At 47.9% G+C, this 14789-nt stretch overlaps 1 protein-coding gene across 1 annotated transcript in view; it reads right to left on the reverse strand.

The window, feature by feature from the left end:
- The window catches only part of ZNF793 (zinc finger protein 793), a 33701-nt gene extending 27269 nt beyond the window's left edge, over nucleotides 1-6432 (reverse strand). Inside the window, exons 1-2 of the mRNA XM_039249729.1 lie at nucleotides 6253-6432; nucleotides 5904-6118 (exon numbers count right to left, since the gene is read on the reverse strand). Of these exons, the coding sequence (XP_039105660.1) occupies nucleotides 5904-6118; nucleotides 6253-6264 (227 nt within the window). The 5' untranslated portion in view covers nucleotides 6265-6432. The remainder of the gene's footprint in view (nucleotides 1-5903; nucleotides 6119-6252) is intronic.
- Nucleotides 6433-14789: the final 8357 nt, after the last annotated feature.

Genomic DNA, 14789 nt, shown 5'->3' on the forward strand with positions numbered 1-14789 from the left:
ATGATTGGGATCCATTGCCAGCAATTATCACTTGCTTTTCCTGGAACAAGGTCCTATTTTTCTTTCTTTTCAATTGTACTAGATGTGGGAAATTATGGACTCACAACCTAAATTAATTAAGGAACCTCAAATTTGGTTTGAGTTGGGCTGGCTAATACCTGGCAAGATGAATGACAGTCCACACTGCAGGTGGGCATACCAATCTTATGCTTCTGCCTCCACAAGTAACTTTTTAGGGACAATGACCAGCAAGCTGTCATAGATAACCAAGTCATGCAAGGGAACAGAATCACATGAGTGAAACCTAGCAGAGAGAGTAGAGAGGCACCTGGGTGGCTCAGTTGATTAAGTATCAGAATTTGGCTCAGGTCATGATCTCATGTTACATGGGTTCGAATCTGTGTTGGGCTCTGTGCTGACGGCTCAGAGCCTGGAGCCTGCTTTGGATTCTGTATCTCCCTCTCTTTTTGCACTTCCCCTGTTCATTAGAAATAAACAATATCCAGCACTACATCTACATATTAAGGATATAGTGGGAAATAAACCCTATAATCCAAACAGATGCAAGAGTTGAGAGGTCTTGGGAGTAGGGTTTATGGGGAGCAAGTGATACAATGTTATCTACTCACTAATGATAAGAAAGGCTAACGATCACTGTAACTACTATATAATTCATATCATTTTTGGGCCTCACAGTTGTGGGCTAACAGAAGTAGAATGGGGGGTTCTATAAGAATCCCTCGGGCCTAAACCCAAACTAAAGTAACATCCCTAGTCCAAAACTACTCTGTTTAGACCAATCTGCTTATAAAGTTGACCCTTGCACAATATGGGGGTGTTAGGGGCACTGACCCCGCCCCCAAAGAGTTGAAAATCTGGATACAACTTAATTCCCCAAAAACTTAACTACTAATAGTATACAGTTGACTGAAAGCCTTACCAATAACATAAACAGTCAAATAACACATATTTTGTAAATACCCCTCCCTTCTTTCCCTCCGCTGGACCCACTAGAGGACAGCCACAGCCTGTGCCTGAGCCTGTCCACCGCTACCGCCAGAGGGCGCCCCCCTCCAAGTTTCTGCACTTCGCTTAGCAAAGGTGGTGGTTTGGGTGAAGCTGGCGGACACTCGTTGCCCGCACTTGGGCCGGGAGGCCAGGCCTCAGTTCCGAGTTGCTGGGCTCCTGAAGCGTTGTGGGCGGTGGGGAGGGGTGAAAGAGGAGGGTGTAACCCGGGATTGGGGGAGATTGAGCCTGCTTTACTCTTCTCGGTTCTCCTAGATCGTGGACCTCTAGAACTACGGCTGTGGCGGCCAGATTTGATGGCCAGACGCGGACACTACAGACTGCTGTAGTGGACCGAAACCTCAATGGAGTGGGTAGGAATGGGGTCCGATGTACGGCCAGGTGGGCTGGGGATGATACCTGGTGGCCCAGGTGATAAAGATCCCATAGCCTTGTCACCTGAAAATCCATTGACCCTGAGGCCTAGACGTGGGTGGAGGAGTCCCATGCCCTGGCAACACACATCAGTTTCTGCTTCTCCCAGTGTCTTTCCGGAATCCCTCCCTGCGGGTCTGCAACCCCACTGCCCCCACCACAAAAAACACCCCCTTCCCTAGTGGACATAGGCCCAGTTGTGGAAGGGCTCCCTCCCAGTGGGGCATACCAGTTGCTCAGTACCTGCCTCCTTGGAGAGGGGCAATGGTACTTCCCAGAAGTCTTCCAGGACCCAGGGCTCTTTCCTCTGTGGCTGTCCGCTGACCGATTCTTGACTCCCTTCTGTCAAGGACCATCATCCTCCCCTTGACAAAGCAACCAAATCCTGTGGTGCATCTGTAGACTCAGGGGAGGGTCTGAGTTACTGCTGCCCCTGGTGTCTTCTCTCCTGGTGACTTTCTTATCCCCTCATCGTATATTTCTCGCAAGACGAGTACCCTAGAAAGCGGGAAAGCACAGCTGGAGCCTGAATGCTGAGGTCCACAGAAGAGGATGGGATTTGCCTGCCCAGTGGGTTCTGGTGGCCTACCTGGTGTAGCCATGTTCATTTGGCAAGTCTTTCATGGCCTTCTGTCTTCACAGGGATTTTCCCTTGCAAGTCATCACACGTGATGGGTTGTTGTTTCATTTGATATTTTTGTTTTTTGTTTTTACATGTGTTTTCCTTCTCCACATATGTTTTCTTTCATAGAGTTCATGAGCCTTTTATTTTCATTGATTGATGGCAGCCCATGGTAAGTGAAGGAGCATTAGTGAATTCAGACCTTTCCCAATGCGCCTTTCCCTCCTACCTTGTATTTACATAGTCATTTGGCAAGTCTTGGTTTGTCCACATTTTAGTGGAGTTTCTTTCTCTGTAGGAAATATTAAACCTTTATTTTACATATTATCTGCTGGGGGAAGAATTAGGCTTAGATAGAATTAGATTCCATTTATAGTTGATCTTGAAAGATGTATTTCTAAAACAAAGCAAGGTGGAAGGAATTCATTCTAGCCATTAGGTGAGCAGAGCTTGCACTAAGAGAATATCAGGCATGGGTATTGACTATTTTTGTAACAGAGAATTTTATTTTTTCAAATTTATTTATTTTGAGAGATACAGAAACGGCACAAGTGGGGAATGGACAGAGAGAGAGGAAGAGAGAATCCCAAGCAGGCTCTATGCTGCCAGCACAGAGCCTGACATGGGGCTCGAACTCACAAAACCATCCCAGAGCCCTTGGTGCTGGGCAGGCAACAGTATTGTGGGAATGGGTAGTCATATGGACCCCTAATGGAGGGAGCTACCCTCATTCACAAAAACGGACAATCTGTGCACATGCAGCAGCAAGGTCCATGACCTATCAGGGCACAAAAAGCCTTTTGAATACATACTGCACCAAGGCCTCATCCCTACCTCTTGATTGTCACATGGAGGCACCTTCTTCATATCTCAGAACCTCTGCTACCTGTCTCGATGGATATGATGGGCAGAAGTACACCAGAAGCCAAAGTTACAGCACTGTCACTGCCTACTCCATTTCATGATGGGAAAAGCAAGAAAAACAGACCAAGCCCCAGGGATCTCTAGGTCTTTCTGGAAGAAGGCAGTCCTGTTGCTGACAGGGCTCCCAGATGGAGACACTAGAGGACGCCATTTCTTATGCCTTCTGGTGTTTCTTCTTAGGGCCAGATTGCCAGAAGCTGGTGCTGGGCACTCCCTTCTCAATAGATTTACCCATCCAAGGTCTGCAGAACTCCTGCCCTCCTTATCCACCTTGACACATCTTTGCTGTCTTGTAGAATCAAGGTTCTTCTCACAATCCTCTCAGAGTAAGGGTCTCAAGAGTCCTATGCTCTGCCTTCCACCTGGAAATTTGATCCAGTCCTTATGACTGGGGGAGCGGTTTTGCCACAGGGCTCCTTCTTCATTAATTCACTGGGTTTCAAAATTATGTGGCCATTCAGAGGCCCAGGGCATTTGAAAGGGACTAGCAGAGGATGTTTGGTGCATAGGCTGGGACAGAGATTTGGCAGGGAGCTGGTATCCTTTTGGGTTGAGGATAGATGCAAGGCATCTTCTTTCCAGGTGGATCCTTGTTCCCACAGGAAGTGTTGAGATTTGGCCCATTTGGCTCCCATTTCCTTCCCCTTACTGTATTTCTGACAATTTATTTATTTCTTTTCTCCCTAGGAGCCATGTAGCCATCACTCCCTCAGCTGGCACCCCTGGGTAGCTTCACAATCTCACTGTGCTCCTGTGCTCAGTGAGGGCTACCAGGCTCTGCACTACCAAAGAAAAGAAGGCCTTTAGTAGCTAGGTGCTTGGTGCTTGGCCTGCTGTGCTATGCAGGGTGAAGGGGAGCCAGCTTGCCTCACTGACCTGATAACTGACTTGTCTTCATTCTGGGAAGCAGACAGTTTACACATGGGTAGTAAAACTGGGAAGGGTTAGCATTGGAAAAGCCCTTGCCAGGAATTAGGGAACCAAGCCCTTGTTGCAGATTACTGAGCAAGAGCCCTCATAACCCAAGAACTATATCTCATGCACTGCTGCCTCCCTCAACTGATGGAAATCGTGGCAGGGATAGAACAATGCAGAAATTACTGGCTCCCAAAGAAAGAATGCAAGCTTCTTGCTTACAGGGCGCTCAGGTGTAGTTGTTCGGGGGGCTCCCATGGCTAAGCCCACAGGTCTTTCTTTTTCCAGATATAACCTGGTGGATAGGAGACTGCACTGGGGGCTTCATTCTCAACAATCTCCAAATCTCATGCATGAAGAACAACTCTGGCAGTGTGTATCTCCACTGCCACCCACTTAGTCCTTGTGATGAAAGAGGGTTTGCATGGGGACTATTCCAAGGCAGAGTCTTAGAGTAACATCCTCTTTTTTTCAGTTTGGAGGGTTCATGGTGTCCTTGGGATGGTAACAGAGATGTTGCATTGGGCCCTTCTCAATTTGGTTTCAGAATGATGTGGCCCTCCCCAAACCTAAGGTATGTCAAGGTACCCAGGGAGACTGCTTGTGGGAAGGCTAAGCCAGGGGTTAGTGGTGGATCTCGCCTACTGTGTGAGACAAAAGGAAGGGAAGGCAGAGGTCTCTTTCCTCGATTTTCCCCATGCCCATTTGAAAGGACAGCTTTGACTCACCTTGCAGTCATTTCTCTCCCATTGCTGATTTTCTAATTTGGTCTCACTTCACACACCGAGACCATGTGACTCTCCCATACACATCTGAGTTACAAGGATTGTAAATGAGTTTCTAGTCTGTTCCTGACCCAATAGAGGACTCTGAGTGTCTCATGTCCCAGAGGACATTGATTCACATGTCCCTGAGCTCTTGTTGCTTAGGAGGCTGTATAGCTATAGTAAATAATTTCTCTTCTGTGGATACAAGAGTCTCCCTGGAATTGTTTCAGAGCCTTTGTCTCAGAGGCATGTCCTTTCCCTTTAAGCTGGGAGTCTGGTGCAATCCTGGTAAGTGTGCAATAGGTTTGACCACAGGCACCATGGGGTCGGGTTTAGGATTTGTGGGCATCACCAGGCCTGTAGGAGACCGGTGGAGAATGTTTGTGTGTAGGCTAAGCCAAAGGTGTAGGAAAGGAGCTGGTCTCGTGTCTGGATCAAGAGTTGATTAGGAAAGCTATCTTTTTCATTGAGGGATGCCAGCCCTTTGGAGATGCAGAACTTTGGCACTGCTTCTACTCATACACATCCCAAGGCTGCTTTCCTGGCTAGGTCTCCATTCATATTCAGGAGCCATGGCTGTTATGAATGGTGATGGTTTCTCAGTCATTTCTTGAGGAAATTGAAGGTATATGGCTCTATAATCCCAGATGAAACCTGGCCCTTCTCTCCCTGAACATGGTGTTGCTTAGCTGGCTAGGGTATGCATGAGCGTGGGTATCCAGTGGGCCTCCCTTCCCTCACTAATAGAGATCCCTTCATTTTGAAGAAGAGCACGGTTTCATGTGGGCAGGATGGGTACCTGAACACAGAAAGTACCATTGGATGGAATCCTGAACTAAGACTTGCTTCCAACACTTCCATCATTCAGGACACATCCCTGCTACACCTATATCACTGCTAACCCTAATTACTGATGGCAAGGGTAAGACACATGCCTAAAGCCAGGTCTTTCCCTCTGATTCTGAAGAAAGAATCTGGGCAGGCTCCTTGCTGACAGGGCTTTCAGGTGGAACTGAAAGATGGCACTGTTTGCCAAAGCTCACAAGTGTTTCTCCTTCCTGAGTCAGTCAGTGAGCTGGGGAAGACCATGCTAGTCAGGTCACTCTCTGCATTATGTCATTCTTGTCTCTGATTCAGAACTCTGGCCTTCCCACTACACATTGTCACCCCTATGCTCTGTTTTAACTGTGAGCCCTCCCTGGGGTCCACTCCATGTGTTTGTCGTACATTCATACCCTGGGCTCTCCAGTGGGGATCCTGATCCATTCGTTGTGACTGTGGCATATGTTGGGCCAAAAGGCCCCTGGCTCTTCAGCAGGATACTTTTCATGGGATGCTTGTTCATCTCTGCACCAGTCCTGCAGAACTCAGGTTTGGGCCCAGCAGGCCTGTGGTTTTCATTTTGTTTTGCCATGGACAGATCCTCAGAGCCTCTCAGGGTTTCAAGCACCTTGAAAAGATAAGAATAACTGTAAAATGGGAAGTTATTACAGTATGTGATGATGCTCAGGGCAAGATCTATTTATTTTAAACCAGTGCCACCTAAATGATACTTGAGTAGGCAAGGCAACCCTGCTCTAGTACCTCATTCTGCATTTCTTCCAGGCATATTGCACACTGGCCAGCATTTTGATTCTGTACATCCTTATATTAGGTTATTCCTGGCATTCTTCAACACATCACACCATGCATATACATTTCATGCAAGGATACACATGTGAGAGCACTTGAATCCTCCAAACGTGGGCTGGGAGAAGGGAACTGGTAAGGAGGCAAACACCAGGTGCTGCCCCAATGGGTTCCACCCTATCTGCCAGTCCCTGCCTTCTGCCACTGTCCCTGGGGCTATTGTGGACCTAGTCCTGCCAGCCAGAACTGTCACTGTTGCTATTATTGAGTATACACTATTGCTCAGGCCCATGCCATGGTTGCCACACGATGACCTCAGAATGGCTTTGCAGGGCCACTGAGGTTGCTATGGCACTGCCTTGATGCACAGGGCTATTCATGCCTTGGCACCTGACCCAGAAACCTTCTTGTGGTGGTGATCTACACCCGTCCCCGATCCCTGTGGTCCCACTGGCCCCTCTGTGCCCCAGTTGGAAGGTAAATCCAAGTCTGAGTAAGTCTAACTGCTGCAATTAGCAGGGGCTTGTGTGAAAAGCTATCCCTGGGCATGGGTTTAGTGAGTGACAGATCCATGGCTCCTAAGTCTAAACAGGGACATAGTTAGACATAAAACCATGGGAGGGAGTGGCCATAAGGAGGGCTAAAGTTCAATGTTTATAATGGGAATGGGAACAATCTGGAAAGAGGATGTGTGACTTCATGTTCCCTCAGCCCAGAAAGGAGGCCAGCTCCCTTCCCATACCTCTGGCCCAAGCTAAAGTGTAGACGTTCTAACCTGGGCCCCTCCAATTCCTTAGGCCTCTGAATGCCTGCATGATGTTGACATCAACTTGCCAGGGGCCCTGTAACCAAGCCTACCATACAGTCACAAGGATGGGACTAGGATCCCCAGCTGAACACCAATGATATTCCTCTGAGAGACTATGCAGAATGGACCCCAAAGAGAAACTAGTTTGAAAATAGAGTACAGAGATGAAAATAGATTCACGGAGGGCCAGAGTCCTTCACTAGGCAAGAGAATGGGATAATGGGGAAAATGAAGTAACTAGCACCATCTCCTAGCAAGCTGTCTGTCTCAGGAATAAGCAATACCTGTGGTTTTTGGTGAAGGGAGCCCTTTACAGGCTACCCATGGGAGCCTGGGAGCAAGGGGCCTGCAATCTTCCTTCAGAAATAGAGGGAAAGCCCTGGCTTTGGCTCTGTTTCTTGCCATTTCCCATTAGAGATCAGGGACAGCAGTGATTCAGTGTTAGCAGTTTGGGGCTCCTGGCTGATGGTCAAGTGGTTAGAACCCGGCCTGGGTCCCATCGTCACTTCAAAGTCCCCTTGGGCACTATCCAGGGCCTGGAGCAGAGTACACGTGCATGAACCATCTAATCTGCAGGATGAAGACACCTCTCTCAGCCAGGTGAGGGAGGCCAGGTGGCCACCCATCCCTGCAGTTACTCTAGCTGACATACCACCAAGCCCCCCAAATTAGAGGAGACTGCTTCCCTCTGGGGTACACAACACTGAGAGCTGTCGATTGGCATAGGAACTGACTGGGAACTCCACACCACTGTTTGGACCTGGGCTGTGTACCTGACACAGACCCATGGATTCTGGGATGTTCAGTTCAGAATACATTCTTCTGAGGCTCTTGCTCTGAATGGCTCTGAGGTAGAACCTAGTTTGAAAAAGAGCAATAAAATGCAAATAGGCTCCCTGAGGACCAAACCTCTTCATTGCAGAAGAGAATGGGCTAAAGTTAGAAATAAGTTTACTTATTGCTCCCTTCTCTTGGCAGGCTGTCTGGGGAGTAAGAAACACCTGAGGGCTGTTGTCAAAGGAAGCCTTCTTTGGCTATACCTGAGAGTGAAATTCCACAGGAGGTCTGTATTCTTCCTTCAGAAACAGAGGGAAAACTGGATTTGGTGGTTTCTCCTGTCCTTCCCATCAGGAAATAGATGCACCATTGATGCAGAGGCAAGGGGTTCTTGCTCCCAGCTGGATGTCAAGTGTTTGGAACCTGGACCTGATGCAGTACTTCTTGAAAGAGCCCTTTTGGTGCTGATTGGGTCCTGAAGCATAGTGTGCCTAGCATCTGTGAGACAGAATGAAGTCAGGTCTACCCTTCACTGCACTTACCAGAGCTGGCCATATGCCAAGCACTCAGCGTCAAGAAGGTCATCCTTTGATTTGAAGTTACTGTTTGCTCTCACATAGCACAGGACCAAAGTGAGAGTTTAGTACCAATCTTTGGGCTCTGCTTGTGTGAAGTGAGTGAAAGCCCAGTCATCCCTCAATGCGACCCAAGACTTATAAAATAGCAAACTGGTGGGAATGCCTACAAGGGAGACCAAGGTTCTAAGTTACAGATGGGAATGGGAAAATGCTGGGCATGTCTATCGACCTCGTTTGTCCTTGCTGAATGTGTAAGGCCAGTGCCTCCCCAAGCCTCTGGGACTGCCTGCAGACATCCATCATACCCTGCTTGGCAACTGCAGATGCGCCAGGCCTCTCATTGTGAACAGAGTTCTAATGGGAAGTTACAGGAGGTCCCGTTGCCAATCTATGCCTGAGTCCCCAGGCCTCAGCCAAGGCCCCCAGGTTAAAGTGGAGGATATTCCTCGGAGACACTGAGTGTGAATGGAGTCCAGCAAGATCCTGGTTTGAGAAAAAAGAGCAAAAGGGTGCAAACAAATAGACAAAGGGCCAAAGTGCTTCATTACAAAGGAGAGCAGAATGAAGCTGAGGACACGCCTACCACAATCTCCCGAGAAGCTAACTGTTGTCTATAGTAAGAAGCACCCACGGCAGGGGCATAGGGAAACATCCATTGCGTACACCTGGGTGTTTGGTTAGCATGAGGCCTGCACTTGTCTTTCAGAAAGAGAAGGAAAGGTCCTGACCTTGGCTCCGTTGCATGGCCTACCCTCAGGGCATAGAAAGAGCAGTGATTCAGTGGTAGGTTAGTGGTCCCATTGGTGCTCTAGGTATTGTAACCAAGTCTTGGTGCAGTATTCCTTGTAAGGGCTTTCTTTGGGCTGAATTGTCCTACAGTCTACTGTGCATGCCTGATCCATCTGCCGTAGGAGATGAAGACATTTCAATCAGCCTGGGGAGGGAGGCAAGCTGGCTGACCCGGGCCAGTCAAGCAACTGCCATTCATGGACAGGAAGGTCATTCTTCTTTGAGATACAGTAACTCATTCTCTCACACAGCACAGAACCAGAGAGGTATTTCATCACAAATCCTGGATTTTGGTTATGTGGCTGACAGTGCAATTCCACCTGGTTGTGACCCATGACCTAGTTATGAAAACAGAAAATGGATGGGAAGGCCTAGAAGGAAGGCCAAGGTACTACATCACAGAGGAGATTAGGATGAATCTAGGAGTGAAATGTCTAACATAGTTAGACTTCAACCAGAAATAAGGCTGGCTCCCTCCCAAACCCTGGCATTGCCTACACATAGACACTCTGTTGTGCACCTTCAAGTGCTCTATACCTTGTCAACATACTTCTGAGAGGCACATGATGAGGGCTCCTGTGTCCCAGCCCATGCCAGAGACATAAGGACTTGGCTAGATTCCCCAACTTAAAGGAAAGGATATTTCTCTGAGACACTGGCTCTGAGTGGCACCCAGGGAGAAACTACTTTGCAAATAGAAAAAATATATTTATTGGAATGGAAACATGGAAGGCCAAAGTGCTTCATTACTGAGGAGAATGGGACACAGACTGGAATAAACTGTCTAGAATGACAACTTCCTAGCAAAGTCCTGTCTAAGGAGTAAGAAACACCTGTGGCCAGAGACACACTAAACCTCTAAAGGGAAACCTGTTGAGAGCCCAGTCTGCAAGAGGTCTGCATATTTCCTTTTGAAAGACAGGGAAAGCTTCTGTCCTTAGCTGTTTTTCCTGCCCTTCCCATCAGGGGAAAGAGGCAGCAGGGATTCAGGGATACTGTGTTCATGCTCCGGGCTGTTGCTCAAGTGTTTGGAACCGTTCCTGTGGCACATTATGTTTTGAAGGGCCACTTCCCTCACTGATGCAGTCCTGGAACATACCTCGTATGCATGGATTATGTGCTTTTTAGAATCTGAGGCCAAGCACTAAGTGCTCTCTGACAGCAGAGCAATCTTTCCTCTGGGTTGTTAGAAATGAATAACTCTTGGGGCACCCACTGTGTCTAGTGGGAACTCAGATATAATTAGACAAACAGCAAAGGATGGGGCACCTGGGTGTCTCAGTTGGTTAAGTGGCTGACTCTTGATTTCAGCTCAGGACATGATCTCATGGTTGTGAGGTCAAGCTTTGCATCGGGCTTTGTGCTCACAGCTTAGAGCCCACTTTGGATCCTTTGTCTCCCTATTTATGCCCCCACTGTGCTCATGGGCTCTCTCTCTCCTTCTCTCCCTCCCTCCAAAAATGAAAAATCTTTATTTAAAAAAAAAGGCTAAAAGAAAAAGAAACAGGGGCGTCTGGGTGGCTCAGTTGGTTAAGCATCCGACTTCGGCTCAGGTCATGATCTCACAGTTCATGGGTTCAAGCCCTGTGTCGGGCTATGTGCTGACAGCTAGCTCAGAGCCTGGAGCCTGTTTCAGATTCTGTACCTCCCTCCCTCTCTGACCCTCCCCTGCTCATGCTGTCTCTCTCTCAGAAATAAATAAAATGTTTAAAAAAAATTTTTTAAGAAAAAGAGACAAAAAGTGAGGGAATGGGAATGGACACATGGAGGGCCAAAGCTCTTCCTTTTCTATGAGAAAGGGATCAAGCAAAGAATAAAGGGACTAGTATAATCTATTTGAAGCTGGCTGTCTTCTGAATAGGAAGCAACTCTGCAGTGGGGAAAGGGAAAAACACCACTGGTTTTACCAGGAAGCCCTGTTCAGTGGGAACCTTCACCTGGAATTCAAATGACAATGGGATACAACTAAAAATGTACTGTATAGCTCAGTGGTTTCTTGTTCCAGAAGCAGGACTGGTTTTCTCCTAACTCCTCTGGGCCTGCATACATGCAAACATTTCATGCTGGGCCCCTCCAGTGGGCTAGGTTTCCTGATGCACTCATAGTTCTAAAACACAAGTGGTGAAAGGCCTCATAGCCCAAAGACTTCCAGAGTCCAGAGAATTTGACCCAAGTCCTCAGTTCAAATGAGACTGAATTACTCTTAAAATCGGCCTCAAATGCCTACCAGAGGAAACCTAGTTTGAACAAAAGACCAAAGATGGACATGGATACACAGAGGCCCAAAGTTCTTTCTTCCAGGGAAGAATAGGAGAAACAAAGAATAAAGCGACTAGCATAATCTCATGTGTAAGACACATCAGGTTTGGGCCCAGGGAAATGTCCCTTGACTATACCTGAAGGCCTCCTCCCCAACCCCCCACAAGAAATGCTCATCCAGAACATTGGTAAGGCAGGAATTCTTATGTCCATTGCAATTTTTCCTACCCTTTCCATCAATTATAGATGCAATATTCCTTCAGGGATTCAAGGTCAGTGTCCCTGCTGAACTTCAAGGGTTTGGAACCAGGCTCTGGTGCAGGAGTCCTTGACTGGACTCTTTCTGAGCCAACCCATGTCTGGGAGCAAACTGCCCATCTGACAGACCTCTGCTTTTCAGAATGAAGGCAGCTCAGTGAGCCCGGTGAATACACTCAGGGTAAACATCAGCTTGCCACCTTGACAGCAGGCAGGCTGTCAAGCACCACATTTTCAGTAAAAGGAGAGCAGTTTTCCCTTTGGGATATCAGAAACTGCTTTTGGTTAGCACAGTCAGTAACGGGGAGCTCTCCATGAATCCCTGAGTGCTTTTGATGTGAGTGACACCCCCATGTCCCCTAGTGTGACCCAAAACCTCGTTAGGAAACCCGCAAAGGGATGGGGACACATGGATGGCCAGAGTTCTTTATTTTAGGAGAGAGGTAGGATATACCTTAGAATACGGTGCCTAGCTTCATTCCCCCTTTCTGCGGAACTGAGACTGGCCCCATCCCACTCCTCTGTCCCTGCTACATGCAAACATTCTGTGCTGGGCTCCTTCAAATGCCCTATGTCTCTTGTGGCCAACAGTAAGGCTGAAAGGCAAGCCCTGTGGGTGGGCCCAAGCTGCCCAACTTTTCTCCACGTTGAGAGAAGGTGGCCCAACTCCCCACTTGACAAGAGAGGACATTCTGGCTCTTACATTCTGGCCCTGTATCCCCACAGTGAATGCCTAGGTAGAAAAAGTGCAAGGGGATGGGAATGGAGACATCAATGGCCCACCTTCTTCACTGCAGATGAGGACAGCATAACGCTGAGAGTGAAATGAGTAGCTAGGCTCCTTCTGGCCCCACAAGCGAGGCCAGCTCCCTCCCAGCTCCTCTGGACTTGGTCTAGGGGCAGAAATTCTGTTCTGGGCACCTACCAATGCCTTAGGCATCCCTTTGTCAATACAGTTAGGAAAGGCAAGTCTCAAGAGGTCCCCTTGCTCAACCTATCCCCGAGTAAGTTGTGTTCAATGTGACTGTCCAGCTAAAGGTGGAGGAGATATCTCTTGGACACTGGCCATGAATGTCTCACAGGGAAGACCTAGTTTGAACCAGGGCCAAATGATAGAAATGGATACATGGAGTGCCAAAGTTCTCCTGATCAGAGGAGAATGGAATAAATCTGAGAATGAAGTGACCAGCACTCTTTTGGCAAGCTGGCTGTCTTGGGAATGAGAAACACCTTGTGGCTGGGACAGAGGAATCCTCCATTGGCCGGCTACCCTGGCAACCAGTTTTGCAATAATTCTTCATTTGGGACTTCAGAAAGGGATGAGAAGCTTCTGGTACTAAGTGGATTTCTTACCCTGACCTACAGTGAATAGCCACCAGTGGTTTCAGTGTAATGGGTTTTGACACTTATGTGTTTGGAATCAGGCTCTGTGGAAGTATTCCTTGAATGGGCAATGCACTGGCCAGTTCTGGAAGCTAAATGCTGACCTGGGAATCATTTGGTTTACCATATGAAGTCATCTTAAGCAGCCAGGACAGGGAGGCATAGCAGGTAACCATCAATGCCAAGTGCCACAGGGTCATTAACAGACAGTTAATTGTTATTGGGGGATAGCAGAAACAGATTACTCTAGGCTAGCATAGGAATGGAGTGGGAGCTGGCCACCAGTCCCTGGGCATTCGCTGTGTGGGTGAAAGCCCTACCACATTTCAATGTGACTCCAGACCACCTGAGAAAAACAGCTAGGGGGTTAGAATGGATACACGATGGGTCAAAGGTCTTCATTTCAGCAGACATGAAACTGACCAGCTCTGTTGGTCTTCTCCCCACAATGGAGGATGCTTCCTCCCAATTCTCTGGCTTTGCATATACACCACCATTTCATCCGGCCCCTTCAAGTGCCCCATGTCTTTTTCTTGTCAAAATATTTTTTTGAATGGATTTTTAAAAATTAAAAAAAATTTTTTTACAAATAGTTCATTGTCAAATTGGTTTCCACATAACAACCAGTGCTCATCCCCACGAGTGCCCTCCTCCATGCCCATCCCCCCCATCCATCAGTCCTCAGTTTTTGTCTGCATTCAAGAGTCTCTCATGGTTTGTCTCTCTCCCTTTCCCCCACCATTTCCCCCCTTCTTCTCCCCCATGGTCCTCAGTTAAGTTCCTCCTATACGTGCAAACATATGATATTTGTCCTTCTCTGCCTTGTCAAAATATTTCTAAAAGGCAAGTCCCAAGAGGCTTTTTGCCCTACCTATGCCAGAGTCAAGATGAAAATGAAAATGAGGGGACATTGCTCTTGGGTCCGGCCTTGAATTCCCCACAGTGGTGGACTGACTAAAAAAAGCAAGGGGATGGCAATGGATACACAGCAAGCCAAAGATCTTCATTCCCATGAGCATGGGATCATTCTGGGAATAAAGAGAATACCACAGTCTCCTGCCAAGCTCACTCTTTTCTGAAGGAACAAACACACGTGGACTGGATAAATGGGAATCATCCATCCAAGGAAAACTGAGGGCCAAACACCAGCTGGCATTACCTGACCACCCCCAGGTGGCATATGTGTGACATTTCTCAGGCGCTCCTGGCTGCCCAAGGGCAAAGAAAAGGACAAAAACCAAATGGTTAAACTGATAGAGCCTCCATCAATTTATGAGCGTCTTTGGAAATTACAAGAGATAGCAGCTAATAAGGAGGTAGATGTAGCTCCCTCCCTTACCTGTGCTGCGACCAGGAATTCAAAGAAGAAATTGTCCCCTGGTTTGGCTTACCAGCCACAACCTACAGCATTAACAGGCCTGTGTTCCTGGTGGACTGCTTACAGACCTCAAAGTTCAGGGAAAGTAGAGCAGATGAATCACAACCTCAAGGGAACCTTAGCCAAGTTCTGTCAGGCATCAGATCTCCCATGGCCAGACCTGTTGCCCCTGGCCTTCCTGTGTGTCCGTTGCACACCAGGAATTCAAGGTTTCTCCCTTTTGAAAGGGTCCCAATCTCTTTAGAATCTCTTGTACACCTCC

Source organism: Hyaena hyaena, unplaced genomic scaffold (genome assembly GCF_003009895.1).
Source record: "Hyaena hyaena isolate Hyena2069 unplaced genomic scaffold, ASM300989v1 scaffold_345, whole genome shotgun sequence".
NCBI lineage: Eukaryota > Metazoa > Chordata > Mammalia > Carnivora > Hyaenidae > Hyaena > Hyaena hyaena.